General features: G+C 36.4%; 1 protein-coding gene across 4 annotated transcripts in view; it reads right to left on the bottom strand.

The window, feature by feature from the left end:
- Nucleotides 1-1,287: 1,287 nt before the first annotated feature.
- ERCC5 (ERCC excision repair 5, endonuclease) overlaps nucleotides 1,288-18,528 on the bottom strand; it is a 31,582-nt gene continuing 14,341 nt past the window's right edge. For all 4 annotated transcript variants that reach the window (XM_088136504.1, XM_015889175.3, XM_088136505.1 and 1 more), the window contains 9 exons: nucleotides 17,539-17,746; nucleotides 16,457-17,377; nucleotides 15,748-15,998; nucleotides 15,202-15,321; nucleotides 12,492-12,705; nucleotides 8,317-8,461; nucleotides 8,021-8,221; nucleotides 7,442-7,526; nucleotides 1,288-5,206 (listed from right to left, as the gene is read on the bottom strand). In XM_088136504.1, coding sequence (XP_087992630.1) covers nucleotides 4,655-5,206; nucleotides 7,442-7,526; nucleotides 8,021-8,221; nucleotides 8,317-8,461; nucleotides 12,492-12,705; nucleotides 15,202-15,321; nucleotides 15,748-15,998; nucleotides 16,457-17,377; nucleotides 17,539-17,746 — 2,697 coding nt within the window. In that variant the 3' untranslated portion in view covers nucleotides 1,288-4,654. The remainder of the gene's footprint in view (nucleotides 5,207-7,441; nucleotides 7,527-8,020; nucleotides 8,222-8,316; nucleotides 8,462-12,491; nucleotides 12,706-15,201; nucleotides 15,322-15,747; nucleotides 15,999-16,456; nucleotides 17,378-17,538; nucleotides 17,747-18,528) is intronic.

The following is an 18,528-nucleotide window of genomic DNA, read 5'->3' as shown; positions in this document are numbered from 1 at the left end:
GCCGGTCAGACTCTGGCCTCAAATTAGCAAAATAAAGCTGGAATTCTACTACGTATCTCAAGCTGATGAAGACCAACTCAGCAGGACTTAATTTTGAATTGACACCTAGTTTTAGAGAATAACATTTTAATGTCTCATATTCCACAGCCAGATAAATCATATTGGTCTTTGCAGAAATATGGTTCTTTTCTTATTTTAGAACTTACATGGCAAACGCTGAACAGAACTGAAATCAAAGCATCCTCGCAGTCCAGATACAGTTTTTCTCAGGAAGAGTTGTGTTGACACCAACATACAAGCATGATCCCCCTGCCAAGTTTTAAACTGTTTGAGAAAATGAATGCATACAGTACAACAGCCTTTCTCAGCCTCATACCAACTTTCAGAACTACCAAACAATACCACTTTGGCATAATGGCTGCAGTTTCCGGGAACTGTAATCTAGATGGTATCAAGTTGGAGAAGGTAAGAATAAATGAAAAAAAAAAATTCAAATCAAGGGAATGTGTAATGGAAGGCATGTGCAAGGAGGATACTGGAATGGAGGATCAAGGTTATCAGGAGGGAGGGGGAGCATTCCTTAGCAAGTGCTTCTTCAGCCCACAGCAGGACCGTGAGAAGGTGAAGAAGCTGAGACTGGCCCCTCCCTTGAGTCTCACGGGGTATAGCCACTAGTTGCTTTAGCATAGGTTTACTATGGCGAGATTCTATCTATTAGGTGCAAGCTAATAAAGGAACTATACTGGACTGGACTGCCTCGTTGTCGTTCTTGGGCTGGGCCTGACAGAATGGATTGTATTGTACTGCATTAAGCACTCTCTGAGAGAACAGAGCAATCACAGAACTAGGATAAAATGAGATACCCCTACAGAGTAACTTTCCCCTACCTGATGCTCTCCAGCTGTGTTGGCCTATAATTCCATCATCCTCAATCAAGGTTCATGCTGGCTAGAAGTTAGAAAAGCTGGTAAAAATGGGCTGTGACATCACTCAGTTTCTCTCCCAACTCCAACATAAACCAATCTGGGGCAGATAGCATTAGACAAGAAGCATGAATAGAGATAATTCCTAGCCCTTTCTTCTTTTGCTCAGAGACAAGAACACTGGTATGTCATATAAAATAAGCTGAAATGTCACGTAAACATTTAATACAAACTGGTCATAGTGCTCCAGATCAAAGTATTAAATTTTGTGATGATAGGAATGAACACAACTACAAAGTTAACTTGTCTCTCATACCCCTCGAGATAAAAGTAAAGATAATCAGAGTTACTGTTCATTGCATCCTTAACAGTTTATTGTAGTCACGTTCAGGTACTCCAGATTCACATCCAATTTACTTGCAGCCTGTTTTTGTTCACCAAAGTTAAGCAAGGCCAGACTGACAATCCTTGGTCCCGCTATTTGCTTGTGGTACACAACAGTCTATTCAACAACGAAAACTACTTTTGTCACTCAGTAGAACAAAAAAGGAGGAACATCACTGCATTATTATAACCACCATCTTTTTTTCTCATTTATTAATTTTGCAAGTACAATAAAGGAAAACAATAAAAGAATAAAAAGAACAGAAAATAGATAAAAAAGGAGATTTACAAGCACTGTAAAATTAGCTAAAAATTCAAAACAACATTAATATAATTTGCATATCAGAATATCTCATTTCAATTTGAAATGTATTAGTAGTAAAAGAAGGCAGTTTTTAATTTGGGTTATTTTGCAATAACTAACCACTATAACCAATATAGCTCAAATTATAAATTATGAACCAAGATTAAAAATTGCAGTAATTATTGCCTGATCTATGTTCAATACATTTAGATCACAATATAATTATAATCTTATGTTAAAAAAACCCAAACTTTGGATGTGGTATGAATCTATTTGTAAGAATTATATAGTTTCCACATTGCGGTAAATTCTGTATCAGATTTAATTTTTAGACATGAAGTTAATTTTGACATTGCCTCATCCCAGTTTAAATCCTACATCAGTTTAGCCACTCCATGAATATGAAGTGAGTTATAGCTTACAAAATTTATAGCTTTTAATAACATTTGTTAGTCTGAAAAGGTCTTACCAGACTGATTTTCTTTTAGGCTACAATAGACTAACAGAGTTATCCTAAGACACTGAAGTATACTCCTATAATTTACTTTGTTATTCTTCTATGGAAGAAACTGTATTTTCAGTGGGAGGCATACAGAATTCTTGTAGCTATACCATGTACAAACCCAATTCAGTATACCTTAGGGGAATATAAGGTTTAGTAATATTTAATAAAAATATGACAGGCTGGAAAGGAAAATTTGTTTCATGCTATTATAAATCATTTTCCAGAACTGTTGGACTTTACAACATTGCTACCACATCGGAAAAATGATCCAACCTCATGGCATTTCCAGGAATATTTTGAGAATGAATTGTCTATTTTGGTAATCAATTGTCTATCTGGTAATTTTCTGGAGTAATATATCACCAGAAAAACATATGATACCAATTTTCTCTCAGTATAATATTGATCAAATATGTTTATTCCATTGATATTCCTATTGTTGCATATTGATTGTGCTATTTAAATTCTGCATTCATTTAATCACACTCTTTAACTTGTTCACGTTCTGAATCATACTTCACTAATAATTTTTTAGTTTCTCCAATAAGTTAAGCTCTTAATTATATGTAATACGTTTTTTCAAATTCAGTCAGATCTCTAAGTACTCTATCTTGTTTTCATAATTCCTTTTGGACAATGCTACTTATTTGTAGATACTGAAACCAATAAAAAGATTCTGGCCTTTCAGAAGAGAGCACCTTGAAAGATTGCTTTATTAATAATTAAGTCTTGCAGTTATATGAATTATTATGCCTCCATTGATCATATTTCTTTGTATATTCTCCATGAAAATATTTATTATCAAGGCAAGAGGCAATAGAACTGGACTGATTCTTTTTCTGTTTGTCCCATATTTTAAAATACTAGTTATTATTGGATGATCCCTTATAAATTTTATTTTTTCTATTTGTAGCAGCCATGTTTGTGCAACCCCTTTAAAAGCCTACTCATTCCACACAGGCAATCCAGCCATAAAATGTTATAATCCAATATGTTATCCAAGTTAAACAAGTATCCTGGTAATACAATTTGCTGCTACTAGTCTATCTAATTCTTTCAAGTCTTTTTTTTTTAATTTTACCCTGAGTGTTTTATTAGGCCATATAATTTTTTTGTTTGTTTCCAATAATTTAGTGCCTTTTCTTCAATTCTTATTGAAGAATTTGGATCAAAAAGCTAAGCTCTGGCATTTTTACTCCTGCAGTTCTTCCTAACCAGGACAGTTTCAGCTTTTTCTATCTTGAAAATTATGCTTTCTCCAAATCTGGGAGTAAATGTTCTTAAATAAATCTTTATTACTTTTTCTTAAATAAATCCCCAGATAACTGATCTTTTTAGCAGTGATGTTAAAGCTCGTTGTTTGCTGAAAGCAGTTTTTTTTCCTGAGATAAGTTTCATGCCAACATTTGGGTCTTGTTTTATTAATCCAATATTCTGATAATAAATCTACTGCTGTATAAATTCCATTAAGCTTTATTAAGAATCCTTTGGATAAGTAATTGTAAATTCAACATAATCTGCATATAGTTTTATGTTTTTTGTTTGACAGTTTGATTCCTACATTTCTATTATTTTGTTGCATCCTATAACAACCATCTTTTTAGTGGTTTAATTCTGGTTTTCTATTTCATCTGCTTCAGCTGTGTTGTTAGATGAATTGAGAGTATGTATGTTTCGACAGAAAACTGAAATAAATTCAGTTAATGTGATAAATTCAGTTAATTCAATAAATTGCTCAGCATTCATTTTGTAAAACAAGAAATGAAAACCGAAAGGTAGTTTATATATTTTGCACATTTTTGCCTACAAAAACTATGTGAAATTTCTTTTCCATTGGGCAAATGAAGGAAGATGAACCAGATTAATACAGAAAGCTTCATAATTTAACTACAGAGAAAATGAACTTTGAATCTGATGTCCATTTTTTGCTTTCCTTCAATTTATTTATGTCCACTGCTTGTTCTCTCATTTCCATTTCATTTAATTCTTTAATATCCATATGTAATAAAAAATGATCAACTCTGCTCTTTCCAGCAAATATTAATGGAGTAATATTTGTAAAGTAATCAAGCAAAACACACAAACTGATTTTTAATATGTGCATAGCAAGTTATGCAGGAAATTAGGCTGTCCCATATATTTCCTACTAGTGAAATACAGAAGCCCTGTACACTAGGTCTTTTGTGATGTATGAAGCTTAATGTCAGATTAGCAACACCTTAAATTGAATTCATTTTCATTCTGAAAATCATACGTGTCACAAATCACCTTCAGATAATTCGCAGAAGCAAGCTGACAAACTTCAGCAGAAGCTTTCTTGAGGAGTAAACAGAACTTTCCTATTTAAAATGTTTTTTAAAACTTTCATATCATGCTGTTATTAAGTAGGTAACCAGTCTCAATATATGCAAATGCTAATCATCTCAAATATGGGACGGGGATTGATGAAGAAGGTGGAAAATAATGCCTTTTTAGTGAAATTTACATTATGTAATTTATAACAGCATGTTTAAAACCCATATATGTTTTCAACTAGCATTATTTCTTCCATCTTCCCCTTAAAGTCTTGCCTCGTGCTTTTTTGCCCTCAAACACAGGCTTGGCTGTCACCATCTGCATTTCCTCCTCTGCACTGGAGCTACTACTCTTTGTTTCACTGTGTGTAGATGCAACCTCTAGGCTAGTTTTGTAACTTGCCACATTCATTTTGAGCATATCTGCATTCTCCCTTCTTCTGTACTTCTTGGAAGCTTCATTCTCAAGATCATCAGCTGATGACTCACTGGATGCCTCCGAGAGCAGAACCTCTCCTACGAAGCCACCGCAAAAAAAGCTCTGTGGCTTAGATGGCGGGCGTCTTTTCCGTTTGCCTCCTCGGCTCTGGCACCCAGCTCTTCCTTTACTGGATGCCTGCCCTTTCCTCTGTTTAAATTCTTCTTCTAGGACTGCAGTTGCCTCCTGGACTTCACTTTCCTCTTCTTCCTTCTCTTTCCTCCTCATGCAGGTCACAGCTCGGCGAAGCCTTTGGCTCTTGATGGCTTGTTTTTCATGCTGTGCCAGCCTGAAGAACGAGTCAATGCGCAGCTGAGTCTACAAAAGAAAGAAAAGTATCCCTGTGAGATGCTATAAGAGTTATGGAGAATACTATCTGCAGTAAAGAAAATCTGCAACAAAATTCACATCCTTGACAAGAGAACATCTCTTCAGAGTTCTAGCTAAATATTATAATTATTTTGTTGTAATTGTGCCATATTTTAAGATGGAGTAGGGAATCTGTGGCCCTCCAGCTTGTGCTGAACTAGAGTTCCCAGGAGCCACATCTAGCATTGACAACAGTGAGGAATGTTGGGAAATAATTCCACAACACCTGGATTGCCAGATATTCCCTACCACCTCTAGGTGCTTTAAGGAGGTCAAGCAGGTCAATTCACTCTAAGTCTTCATTTGGCTGTTAGGGGGTGCCCTCCATTAGGGTTGCCCCAATTTTCTAATATCCCACTCTACTCTCTCAGCAGCCCCATTTTGGCATCATTTTTGTTGGCACTGAAGTATATATTACCTTTTTGGCTTAGACTCATTACCTCACAGAAGCTCTTCTGAGCCAAAACATTTACAGGACATATTTTCTCAAGCTTCTCTCCAGCAATCAATATGGCTCCACTATAGGCTGCAATAGGTACTTGCTCTTAGTGGTACCTACACATCTTTTTAAAAGCTTCCCTAGAGCTTGATGCCAGACTGCTTTCATAGGTTGATAGCAACCTGTTTATTTAGACAACTTTTGGTAAGCAACTATTTAGCACAGGCTGCTGTTGTTTGTATCGATATTATGTCACTAAAATATTAACTATTGGTGGCTGCATTTTTACATTATGGTTTCTGTCAGAGTTTACTTGGAAAGATTATAAATTATACACAATTAGAAAATATATGCAGATTGCTAAATAGCAGCAACCAACAACTTCTTATATAATTGCCAAGACTGCTATTCATTTGTGCTTTTTCTACATATATTTGCCTAGATTTGATCTTTACCAAATCTTGGATATAGAAAATCAGGCTCCCTTTCTCCACAGTCTTTTTTGCAATTTGTAACCAGCTACTACCTGGGTAAAGCTGGTTTTATCCCTTCATCTAATCACTTCTAAATGCTGGGATTATGAACACTGCACATTCAAACAGCTACTCTGCCATTCTCTACAGTTCCTTTCAATCTCTGAACAAAGGGGAACCGTCTGGGGAAAGGAGCCTGCTTTATTCCAGAACACTGACCATGAAAGCAAGCAATCTAGATATGATTTTGCCTACTCAGTATTAAGATTTGGCATCTGCTAAAAAAAGGCATTTGCTCTCAAATTATAGCCTGCCAAGAGAACAATTTTCGCCTGAATATAAATTCTGCTTCAAAAAAAGAAAGGTCTTCTTTCTTCTGACAAATATTCCAGCCATCAGCAGGGAGACTAATGTTGACAGTTCCTGGATTTAAAAATCAAGAGATCTGAACACAAACTAAATCCAGATCCCTTTTTATGTACTTACTTACATCCAGTTATTCATCAGTCTTGGGAGAAAACGTATTTCAGTTTAGAATTGCTTGAAAGATCCATCTTTTACTTTAAAATTTTGGTACAACCCATCTCTCTTTTGTAAAGCAAACAACTTGGCTGAACATGAAGAGACAATCTGTAGCGTAGAAGTGTTGTGATGCTCCTTATTAGGAGAATGAGGAACTGTATATTTGATTACAGGATAAAAAAAAAAAAACCCAGCAACCAGCCCTATTCTCTTTCAAGCTGATCCGATGATTCTCCCCGACTCAAAAGGAACAAAAATCACACAACCCAGTACCAAAGCAGCACTCATTCTTCTGGACTGGCCTTACATAAAATATGTCAAAACCAAATACAGTAGCTATCACTGATTTAGGAGCAATTTATGTCTTTCCCCCCAAAGTGGTGGAATACTCATTTTGTAAGTACTGCTCTTTTCAGATTGTATATAAAATAACAGTTCTGAAATTATGAAACACGTAGCTTAATTCTTGATTATATTTTCACCTGATCCAACCAATTTTTCTACAGAATTCTAAGTAATCATCTGTTTTTTTAAAATTTGATTCTCGGAGATGCTACTTTCCCACAATGATGCAGTATGGCAATTTAGTTATATAACAAATATTTTGTGGGAGGGAGAAATATACCCTTAATGTTCTATTCAGTATTGCATGTACATAGGTAAGTAGTTTTATGAGTTTGCAGCAAACCTGGCTTGGACACTGTAGGACCATCAAGACCACTATCAAAGAAATTTCATTTTCAGTAATACCTGTTGAATATTCAGTTGTTTGAGGACAGGAAAGAGGACTTCATCAGTTTTTAACTTGGTCCATCCAAAATGACTTTGGCAAAATATGCAAACAATTAAGGATCAGTAACAAACAAGCACACGAAAAAGATTTCTAAAGATCTGTTTGAATTGGACATTTTGAAGCTCTTTTGCTCATTTTAACCTTACACTTCTCTTCACATGCAAAAACTATGAATTCCCAGACTATTTTATACTGACAACTGCATCAGGCAAGAAACAATCATTGCTGTTTTTTTAAACCAATAAAAGCCAAACATGGTATTTAATAGACTGAGCTTCCTCATTTTATTTACGCTAGTGTAGAAACTCTGCATCAAGCAAACAAAAAACATGTGCCAAGGAAGTGCTACTAAATTAGTATTCAGAAAAATTGAATCTGCTGTCCCCAGATAAATAATTATTAACTATAGGATCTAAAATTCTTCCACGCAAAGAAGTAAACAAGAAACCATTACACTGAAGCACAGTTCACCTATGCAAACATTTGTATTAGAATTTTTAATAGTTTGTTCAGGGAACCAAGCAGGGAAAGGATATTCTCTAATTTGTTCCACATCAGGTCTTCCCCAGATAAAGGATCCCTTTGATTCATCTACCACAGGGTGCAGATAAGCTTCTGCCACAGCAGGATTTGGGAAACCAGGGGCAATTTCTATGTGCCGCAGTTTTTTCTTCACTTTTGTGTCATATGGATTGGGACGTATTTTCTTATTCTTTTGAGCTTCATCCCACCATTCCCTTAAAAAAAAAAAAAAACAGGCATATTAAAAAAAATAATCTTGCCTTAGGCTCTGGAAAATAAAAATGAAACCTCCATGGTAAAAAATGCCTACAGGAGTTTTAAGAGAGGCTCTAATCCTCGTCCAGGGAATTCATTCAAAATCTCCATTGCTGTTACATAGCCAACAGTAGGAATACCCTCAGTGTAGTCACTGCCAAGGAGGTAGGCCAAATTTATCATCTTGTTTCGATCCAAGCCTGAGGAAAAGAAGGAAGCCATAGGTGATCATCTGCAGCTTTCTTAACACATAGCAGAAAGATTTGTTTGTTTTATTCATTTATTTCAGGGATTTATAGGGCTGCCCAACTCAAAAAAAGTAACTCTGGGCAAAGTACAACAAAAACAAACAATAGACCACGAAAATTAACCATATAACATTAAAAAGAACAACCCAATATATAAAATATAAAACGATGACCAAACAGGATAATTAGACAACTACAAGGGGACTCCACTCAACTGGACCTAAACACCTGGGGAAAATGCCAGGTTTTACCCACTTTTCTAAAGGCAAGTAGAGTTGGGCCCTGTTATAGATTGGGGGGAGAGACTGTTCCAGGGGCAGCCACATGTCCTAGGCACACGTCCTAGGTCCCATAATGTTTAAAAGAGGGAACCTGATACATGCCCTCCCTATGGAAGTTTGTTGGGGGGCACATATTCTTGGGAGAAGGTGGTCCCACGAGTAACCCAGTCCTATGCCACATAGGTCTTAAAGGTGATACCCAGCATTTTGAATCACACCCATAAGTCTATTAGGAGCCGGTGCAGCTCATCTAATAGAGGTTCAGATGGGCATAACAATATGCACCCATAACTACCAATTAAATCTTCCAGATGGTCTTCAAGAATAGCCCCACGTAAAGCACATTGCAATAGTCTAACTGGGAGGCAGTTAAGGCATGAATGACCATGAGCAAGATCCTTGGTAGAAAGAATCAGAAGTGATTGGAATTAGTATCAAGAGTTTTTGTGCATTCATACACATCCACCAAAACTAGGAGACCTCGACTAGGTAACTGGACTTACAGAGGCACAGCTGCATGTCCTATTAAGTCAAAATATGGGTTAACGAATTAATTCCTCCCCTAAACTGGACCTTGCTATCATATGAAGCAGAGAAGACTCAGCAGGTGAGATTTGAGCAGTGTGTACTGGTGGCTGCTTATTTGTAACGAAGTAAGATAAAGATTTAGCATGTACACTGTCATAAACATAAATATAAATGTACACTGTCACTAGCACCAGGCTAGAAAGCAGAAGACTGTGAGTTCTAGGCCCGCCTTACTCATGAAAGCCGGATGGATGACTCTGGGCCAGTCACTCTCTCTCAGCCCAACTCACCTCACAGGGCTGTTGTGGGGCATATAGGAGGAGGAAGGAGTATTAGGTATGTTCACCATCTTGAGTTATTTATAAAAATAATAAAGGCCAGATAAAAAAAATCTAAATGAAATAAAATAAACTTTCTACCACAAGGGCTCAAACAGGTAAGTATTCTACCTTGTCCCCAGGGAGCAGAGGTTAGTTTGAATTATTGTGCCATATCATTATATCTCGATAAGACCCAAAGTACAGACTAAAGGATACCTTTGATTACTAATCCTGAAAGTCTGACAAGCTGCAACTTTGGTTAGTTGAAATTCCATACAGATATGGAAACAAACAAAATAGCATTCCTCGTGAATTACCTCAGAAAGTCTAGCATTAATTCAGAATCAGCAGCCACTAAAATCAGTCCAGTCACAAGTTGGGTTCATATCCTGTGCTACTGCTTTTGGGTTAGCCTGATGTTTGCTTCCTGCCTTTTGTGATCTGTAAATCACAGTATATGGTTTGGCATTTTGTGTGAACCCAACTAGTGTGGCTTGTTCAATAAATCATGATTAAAAGTCATTATATAACATGATTGGTCTAGAATATTATTTTTGCTTCAGACAATATCTGCTTTGACAACTGATGTACCATTTAAACAATGGCAGAAGGATATATCTAAATTTGTATGGCAAGGGAAAAAACCACGAGTTACTAAAAGATGCGAAGGAAAGAGGAGGATTAGACTTACCAGATTTGAAACTATATTTTGCTGGTTGTTGTTTAGTTCGTATGAAAGAATGGGTGTTATTAAGAAATAGAAGGTTATTGAAGGTCACAATCTGAGATTTGGATGGCATGGATATCCATGGTATGATAAAGCTAAGGTGAATGTAGATTTTAAAAATCATTATATCAGACAGGCTATTCTTAGAGTATGGAATAAATATAAATTTAGGTTTTGCCCAAAAACACCTTTGTGGCTTTCAGCACAAGAAGCATTTTATAGACAAGAAATGATAAGTAAACATAAATGGTTAATCTACCATGATTTACTAGAATTTTCTCAAGGGCACTGTAAAATGAAATCAAGAGAAGATTTGACAACAGAAGGACATTCTTGTCAATGGTTTTCTTATGTACAATTATCAGAAAGGTTTAAAGTATATAAAAGAATTTATGGTTTTGAACAAAGTAAGACTGAGTTTGAAATAGAATTGTGTACTAATTATGACCATTTTATTGCTAAAATGTATAAACTTTTGCTGAAATACGAGACAGAAGAACAAGTGAAAAAATGTATGATAAAATGGGCTAAAAATTTTGGCTATAATATACAAATAGATTAATGGGAAAATATGTGGTTGAAAGGATTGATATTTACATTATGTTCTAGCCTTAAAGTTAATTTTTATTAAATGATGTATCATTGGTATTTGTCACCAGATAAATTGTTTAGAATGTATAAAGGTACTTCAAATTTTTGCTGGAAATGTGAAGAACATGAAGGGACTTTTACCATGTTTGGTGGACATGTAAAAAAGCCAAAAAATGTTGGATACAAATACATACATTAATTCAGAAGATTTTATAGGCTAAAATTGAAACCAGAGACTTTTCTTTTCGGACTAATGGACAGGCAATTAGAAAAAAGTCGTGGAATTTTGTTTTTACATATGACAACTGCAGCGAAACTATTATATGCTCAAAAATGGAAAAGTTCGACGCTACCCACAATGGAGGAATGGCTGGTGAAGATGACGGAACCTGCAGAGATGGCTAAATTAGCTTTTTTGATTAGAGAAAAAACAATATCTACATTTATATGGGGCTGACTGGAAACCCCATATAGACTTTTTGCAAAAAAAATGCACTTATGATTTGTGGCTTCAATGATTAGGAAAAAACTAGACAATAGGAAAAAAGTGAGCTTTTTTTGTAATTATAGAGTAAGAGTTAATTTTGTAATTGTATAGATGATGCAATGGGAGCATGGATCTGAAAATAAATGGATCAGAGCCCAAGGAAGTTGACAGGAAAAACAGAGGGAATGATTGCAAATTATACATAAATGGCAAAAAATTAAAGCAAGTAGATTTATTTGTGTACCTTAATGAAATGTTTACTAAAAATGGGGGAAAGGACAGATCTTTTAAAATGACCAAATGCTGGTAAAAGGGTAGTAGGTAATAGATGGCCATCCTCAGGAATGACTGCTAAAAGAAGCAAAACTGACTGTGTATCAGAGAATGTTTATATCCATTTTGTTATGGGAAGTTAGTGTTAAGAATGTTGGCAGAAACAAAAAATTAGTTGCAGGAACAGCATATTTTAGAAATATGCATGGTAAGCCAAGAAAAGATTAGACAAAGAATGAAGGGGTGCTGATCTTGCAGAGTGAATATAAAAGTGAGTGATCAGTATAAAATAATATGAAGTTGTTTGATCATACAGAGAGAATGAATGAAGACCAAATCACGAACAAGTATATGGAGGAAGCATTAAGAAGTCAAGAGGCAGGGGTAGACTAAGAAAGTTGTGTTGAGATGGAGTTGACGAGATCCTCAAACAGAAAGAGATAAGAATCTAAAGAACAAAAGGCAATGTATGAACTACTGTATAGATAAGATGGAAGCCAGAATTGTTTGCAAGGCAGAATGGTATAGAGAGGAATTAGTGATTGGTTTGGTGTAAACTAGATTTAGCTATATTTCCTTCTCTTTTTCCTTATCTCATGATTCAGTTCCTTTGACTTTCTATTTCTTATTCATTTTCTGCCCTTTGTCTAATGCTGTTTACCCCAAAAGAGAAGAGTGTGATGGGTATGTAAATTTACAATTGAAATTAAATTATATATTTGGAAAAAGACAGAAGAATCCAAGATCCAATATGAAGTTCCATATAATCAATTACCTAGATGATTTTGGAAGTCCACATACTGATAATATTCGACATACTTGTTTCGACTGAAGAAGTTTTTGTACACATGCCGTGCTCCAAACAACCAAATATCACTGTCATCTGTGATTGTCCCAGACGTTTGATCAGTAAGATCCAAGGCAGCACACTGAGCTTCTGCTTCCATCGGAGCCTCAATGTACGGAATGCCAAAGAGGCGCAGAAGTTCCTGTGAACAAGCAGGAAAACAGCTGCAAAATTAGTTGGTGGTCAAATCTGCTAAGGGTCGATTAATCCATCACGTGTATTACTTAATTTCCTGGAGCTGAATGTATGACTTCTAGAAGATACAGCTTTAAAAACTGTTATTGGAAACAAGACTTGGACATTATTTCTATGATTAATCAGCTACATTCAGCCATACAAGCAATAATTAGCATAAATGGATCAGATACATTCTTTTCAGATGACTAGGAGCAATAAATAAAGATTCCCATTCTCTTTTATTTTGTTTCATCTTATTCTAAAATTTCTAGCACAGAATATGAAAAAAAAAACAAAATATCATATAATTGGCAGATAATATACTCATTTTTGTTCAAAACCTAACAAGCATAACTCAGTTACAATTTGAGATATATTTTATTCAGTGACAGGTTTAGAAGTTAACTTTCATATAACATATGCTATATTAATTAATACTGATTATGAGTTACAAGGACAACCTTAAAAACTATTAGACTTTGCATCATTCCTGATGGATTTAGACATCTAGGAGTAACCTATATACTATGAAAATTCTTGTGTCTGATTATTTGTAACCTTCAATTGTGTAACGGTGCATCATAGGCCAAAATTTTTCAGCCAAGGTATCTCAAATGGGATACCTTGCAGAATATGTCCAAAATCTGGGATCCATTACAACCGTGGGACTGAAATTTGGGAAAGTTGTTGCTGCTTCAGCGCCACTGTGCTGCTGATGCTTCAGCGCTGCTGTCATGCTGCTGCGGTCACATGATCCTCCTTTCCAATGCTCCCTGATAGCTTCCCACAAGTCAGTGGGGAAGCTGGCAGGAAGTCTAAACTCAGTCATGGGAGGCTGCACAGGTGGGGAAGACTTACAGGGGAGGGGAGGGGAGGGGAGGAAGGGAGGAAGGGAGGAAGGGAGGAAGGGAGGAAGGGAGGAAGGGAGGAAGGGAGGTTGGTTTCCAACACTCCCTGCCAGCTTCCCACAAAGAAAGTCAATGGGGAAGTTAGCAGGAAGTCAGAAGTCACTCCCACTCCCACTGCTTTTTTGCCCACCCGTGGTCATTCTGTTTCTCTGTTTAGATAAGAAAACGTCTCTGAAATAATGATCCAATGGGTCACGAGTTGTAAAACTGGCAGCAAGTAAAAAATAAAAAGCCAGTTTGGGGTAGTGGTTAAGGCAGCAGGCTAGAAACCAGGAGATTGTGAGTTTTAGTCCTGCCTTAAGCATAAAGCCAGCGGGGTGACCTTGGGACAATCACTCTCTCTCAACCCTAGGAAGCAGGCAGTGGCAAACCACTTCCAAAATCTTGCGCAGAAAAATACAGAGACTTGTCCAGGCAGTTGCCAGGAGTCAACACTGATTCAATGGTATCCCCCCAAAAATAAATAAATAATTGTGGCCCTCTTCTGTCAAATATTCAAATGACACTGAAGTCATGGCAGCATCTTTCATTAGCATTGCTTGATAGAATAACTATATTTAAAATGACCATTCATCCTAAAATTTATTTTTATTTCCAAAATTCCCAATTCCATTGTCTATTTCTTTATTTCTATAACATAAAGAACGTTAAGGTAAACCATATAATATAAGCAAAGCTTATATAAAATTTGAAATATTGTTCTGATGTCTTTTAATTAATTTTAATTAAGATAATTCATATTATTAGGAATTCAAGTTTTCTCGTTTTAGTTGTGTTAGCACTGGATTCTCTATCAGTTAGGGATATACCATTCTTCCCCAACATTAAAAAAATAGCATCAACTATTTCAAATTGATGCTTAACAGTTATTTTAGAAGTCTGGGGATGTTAGAAAGATGGAAAAATCTTCACTTCCTGATCTTTCTGTCCTCCTACTTGTCCTGGAACATACTCTTTTTAAACATGAAGATTAGTTTGTTCAATACAAGGAATTGATTGCTAGATTGAAAACTATAAAGAATTTATAGAATTAAAGATTTAATTATTGAACCTCTGATCCTGTTACTACTGAATACTTTTTGTAAAATTAATTGGACACAAATTCCAACTACTTAAAGTGAATCAAGTTTAATCATTCCTTTATAAACCATCTAGATATTAACAATTAAAGCAATAAACAATGTTTAAAAATAGTACAACCTACTGAGTTTAAAATTAAAGGAATATTTTCAGTATTATATACAACTTAACATTAAACATATTATGCATGATACATTCTCTGAAGAACTTAACGGAACTCACTGGAATTCTTTGTAGCATAGAGATCCTTTTACATTTCAGAGGTCCAAGTGTCTTAAAAGGGAAAACTGGACATGGGAAAAACCTAATGGTATTATCTTAAACCACATTGCTCAGGTACTTTATGTCCCATCTAAAACACAGACTTGCCTAGGCAATCTTGCCCAAATCAATACTTCTCAATTTCCTCTTCTACATAATAGGCCATCTCCCTCACGCACTGAGAACAAATGAAATAGATCATAAACACAAACCTGACTCTCTAAAAACATCTGTCCTGTCACAGTGGCTGCAGTACGTTCCTGCTGTTGTTTCTGAGCTTGAAGGGCTGTTTGTTCAGCTGATAGGTTTGTTTCCAAGACTCCCAAATCCTCCTACAAAGATAAAAACCAAAACATGGTTAAATCCAAAGCACTTATGTCTGTTAACTGTCTTCATTTAAGCCTCTTACAGGTATAATTAGAAACCAATTCTCTCAACTCCTGACAAAATAAACAGAAAAACTCAGTCTTAAATTCTAGAAGAGATATGATATAGGTAGCATTATTACATCAGGTATGCTTCCACCCAACAGAATCCAGAATTTTCACTCTTTAAACCCATAAGCACACACTTTTCTAATTCTCATGATCACAGGAAAAATTTATCCCTATTCATTTCTAAGTCATCTTCTTCTTCATTACTTCCACATGTCTGCACAAGATTTCCAATGGGTTAATGCCAATAAAATAAAAAAGTAGTTCACAGATCACAGCTCTGCCTTGTTATTCCTCAAATGCAGATAGTAGCAAAATAATTACCATATTAATATTCTCCCATTCATTAATTTCAGCTTTCTCTGTGCCTTTCATTTCAGCGTTTTGCTCCATAGCAAGCTCTGCATCTTCACCATTTTCTGATTTATTCTCGGTAGCCCCTTCACTCCCCTCTCTCATTTCTAATGAAGCTTCAGACACCATTCCATCCTCCTGTTCAGTGGAGGCAAGTGATGTCTCAGATATTCCATCTTGTAGTTCACCACTTGGTTCATCCTCTACTTCAACGAAGCTACCTATAAATACGTTATATTGCATTACATATTATACATCATGTTAATAGTGTATAGCTGATTTTGTTCAAATGAAAGCATTACCACATTAGATGCCTACTAGCCATCGCTTACCACAGTATTCTTTACATTTACCACTACTTAGTTACAGGCTTTGGCTGCAGCTAAGTTACACACAAATTCCTATTTGTATTTTAAACCCACTCCACTTTTTCTTTTCATGAAACCAAAGCATTTTCTAATATTAAAAAGTATCATAAGAAACCAACTGAAATCCATAATACCTGAAAAATGCATGCCTTCCTAAACTGAACAGTTTTAAATCAATCTCTGAATTACCTGAATATGCATATTCACAAGCCATCTTGTCAGGAAAGTTCATAGAATTTCTTACTTTCTGACATATATTTTTAAAATTATCCCAGTAATCTGTCTCTAACATTAAATTAAAGCTGACATACCATCAGAATCACTTTCTTCAGCTTGTGATTGATGCTCCACACACTCTTCAGGTTTCGGGGTTTCTAAAGCAAACAAAAATTCATTCTGTGTACAGGATACATTTTTTTCTGGACGGTTAGCCAATTCCTTTAAACTCTGAAGTTTTCCAGTTTGAACTAACTCTGCAAAACCTGACTGGGTTGAGACAACTGATGGAATTGGAGTCACAGAAATTTCTGGCTGCTTTATGCTGCTGTTTGGACTCTGACATTGTCCAAGACTTACATCTGTTTGAGAAATCCGTGTTTGCACACATTTTTCGTCATTTTCTGCCCAGGACAAAGGCCTTTTTTGCACAACAGGGATGCATGGGCTTTTAGCTCTATTCTGATCATGTTCCAACACAAATTCTTTGTTTTGGTTAATATTTCTACTTTCCAACTGCCGTATTGATAAAAGTTGTTTCTCATTCTGATCTTCAGGAACCTGGCTTTCTTCATCTGAACTGCTGGCAAGATGGTCCTTCGTGGAAGTTCTTTCTCCTTGAGTATTATTAGTCCTATTGATAAATGTTGCCGTGACAACCTCTTTCCCCTCACATAATGCCTGCTGAATAGCCTTGAGTGTTCGTGGAGATATGTTACCTGCGTCTACACTGGGCTTGGACTCACACTTATCTAAATCAGGATAGTTCTTGTTTCCATCTTCCAACTCATCTTCTGAACTGCTTCCCAACATAGCAGCCTGGATAGCAAGCACTGTTCTGGGAGAAGGAGGTGTTGAATAAATACTACTGGTTGATTCCATCTTTGAAAGGTCACATGAGACTGGCTTAACTTGCATGTTGATAACATTTTTGCTAGGTTTTGAATCTTTAGGCATTGCAGAAGAATGGCTTGCAGATGTCACATGACTAAAAGTATCTCCTTTGGACTGGGTACCTGAAAGAGAAAAGGCGTAAACAAAGGCATTTATTCATACGTTATAAGAGCTTGGTAAAATTCAAGTGCTGTTTCTAAAACATTAATGGAAACTAGGCTACAGTAATCATTTATTGAGGATTTCTCAATAGTACTATGAATCTGGAGCATTTCTGTACTACCTTTTAACAAGACGTAATGGGAGGTATCTTCAGATACAACCCTCCTGGTTTCCAATTCTTTCAAGAAACCCCCATCTTCTTCATACTGGTGCTGGATTTGGCCAGAGTGTTGTTCATTCATCTCCTTCTGCACTTTTTCTATGTGTCGATTTAAGCTGCTTTTCTTAAGCAAACCCTTGAGCTGATACTGGGAGAAGTCACTGGATTCCTTTAATGAAATGACAGGAATTAAAAGACTGCCTGAAAGAACTAGACTTCCTACATTTGTAGGATGCATGTATTCACTACATAAGAAAAAAAAACAGGACCTGAAACAAAAAGAATTTCAAAAGGCAAAAGCAACATCATCCTCCTCCAGCAATTTGTCTTCCTTTTTTTTTCTAGTACCAACGTTATATGTGTTTGTTGGATGAACACATGTAACATGAAAGAACATCTAATGACTTGAAATACTTGATTATGAGCAGGAATAATTCTTCCTCATATATGACAAGTCCTTACAGTAGTATCATACCAAGTCCCTGGCTGGAGACACTGCAAATAGAGAGCAAGGAAGAAGATTGTGGCTGGTGTGGGTCTTCCGGGCTGTGTGGCCGTGGTCTTGAAGTTTTGTTTCCTAACGTTTCGACAGCACCTGTGACCGGCATCTTCAGAGTGCAGGAGCACAGACAGGAGCAGTTCTCTCCAGGGCACAGAGAGAACTGCTCCTGTCTGTGCTCCTGCACTCTGAAGATGCCGGTCACAGGTGCTGGCGAAACGTTAGGAAACAAAACTTCAAGACCACGGCCACACAGCCCGGAAGACCCACACCAGCCATCATATGCCAGCCGTGAAAGCCTTCAACAATACGAAGAAGACTGTCTTCTCAGTGGCAGCACTTGCCCTGTAGAACAGATTTCCCTTTAGAAATCGAGATGGCCTGTTAGCCTTCTGTAAGGCACTGAAGACCTGGCTGCTCCCCCAAGCATTTGGCCTAGCAGGTTGGGCAAG

This window comes from Python bivittatus, unplaced genomic scaffold (assembly GCF_059951505.1).
Source record: "Python bivittatus isolate LINGU-HERP-01145 unplaced genomic scaffold, Pbiv_v1 ctg000060_np1212, whole genome shotgun sequence".
In the NCBI taxonomy this organism is placed as follows: domain Eukaryota; kingdom Metazoa; phylum Chordata; class Lepidosauria; order Squamata; family Pythonidae; genus Python; species Python bivittatus.
Note: the sequence above shows the minus strand (reverse complement) of the source record. Positions and strands in the feature narration are given on the sequence as shown.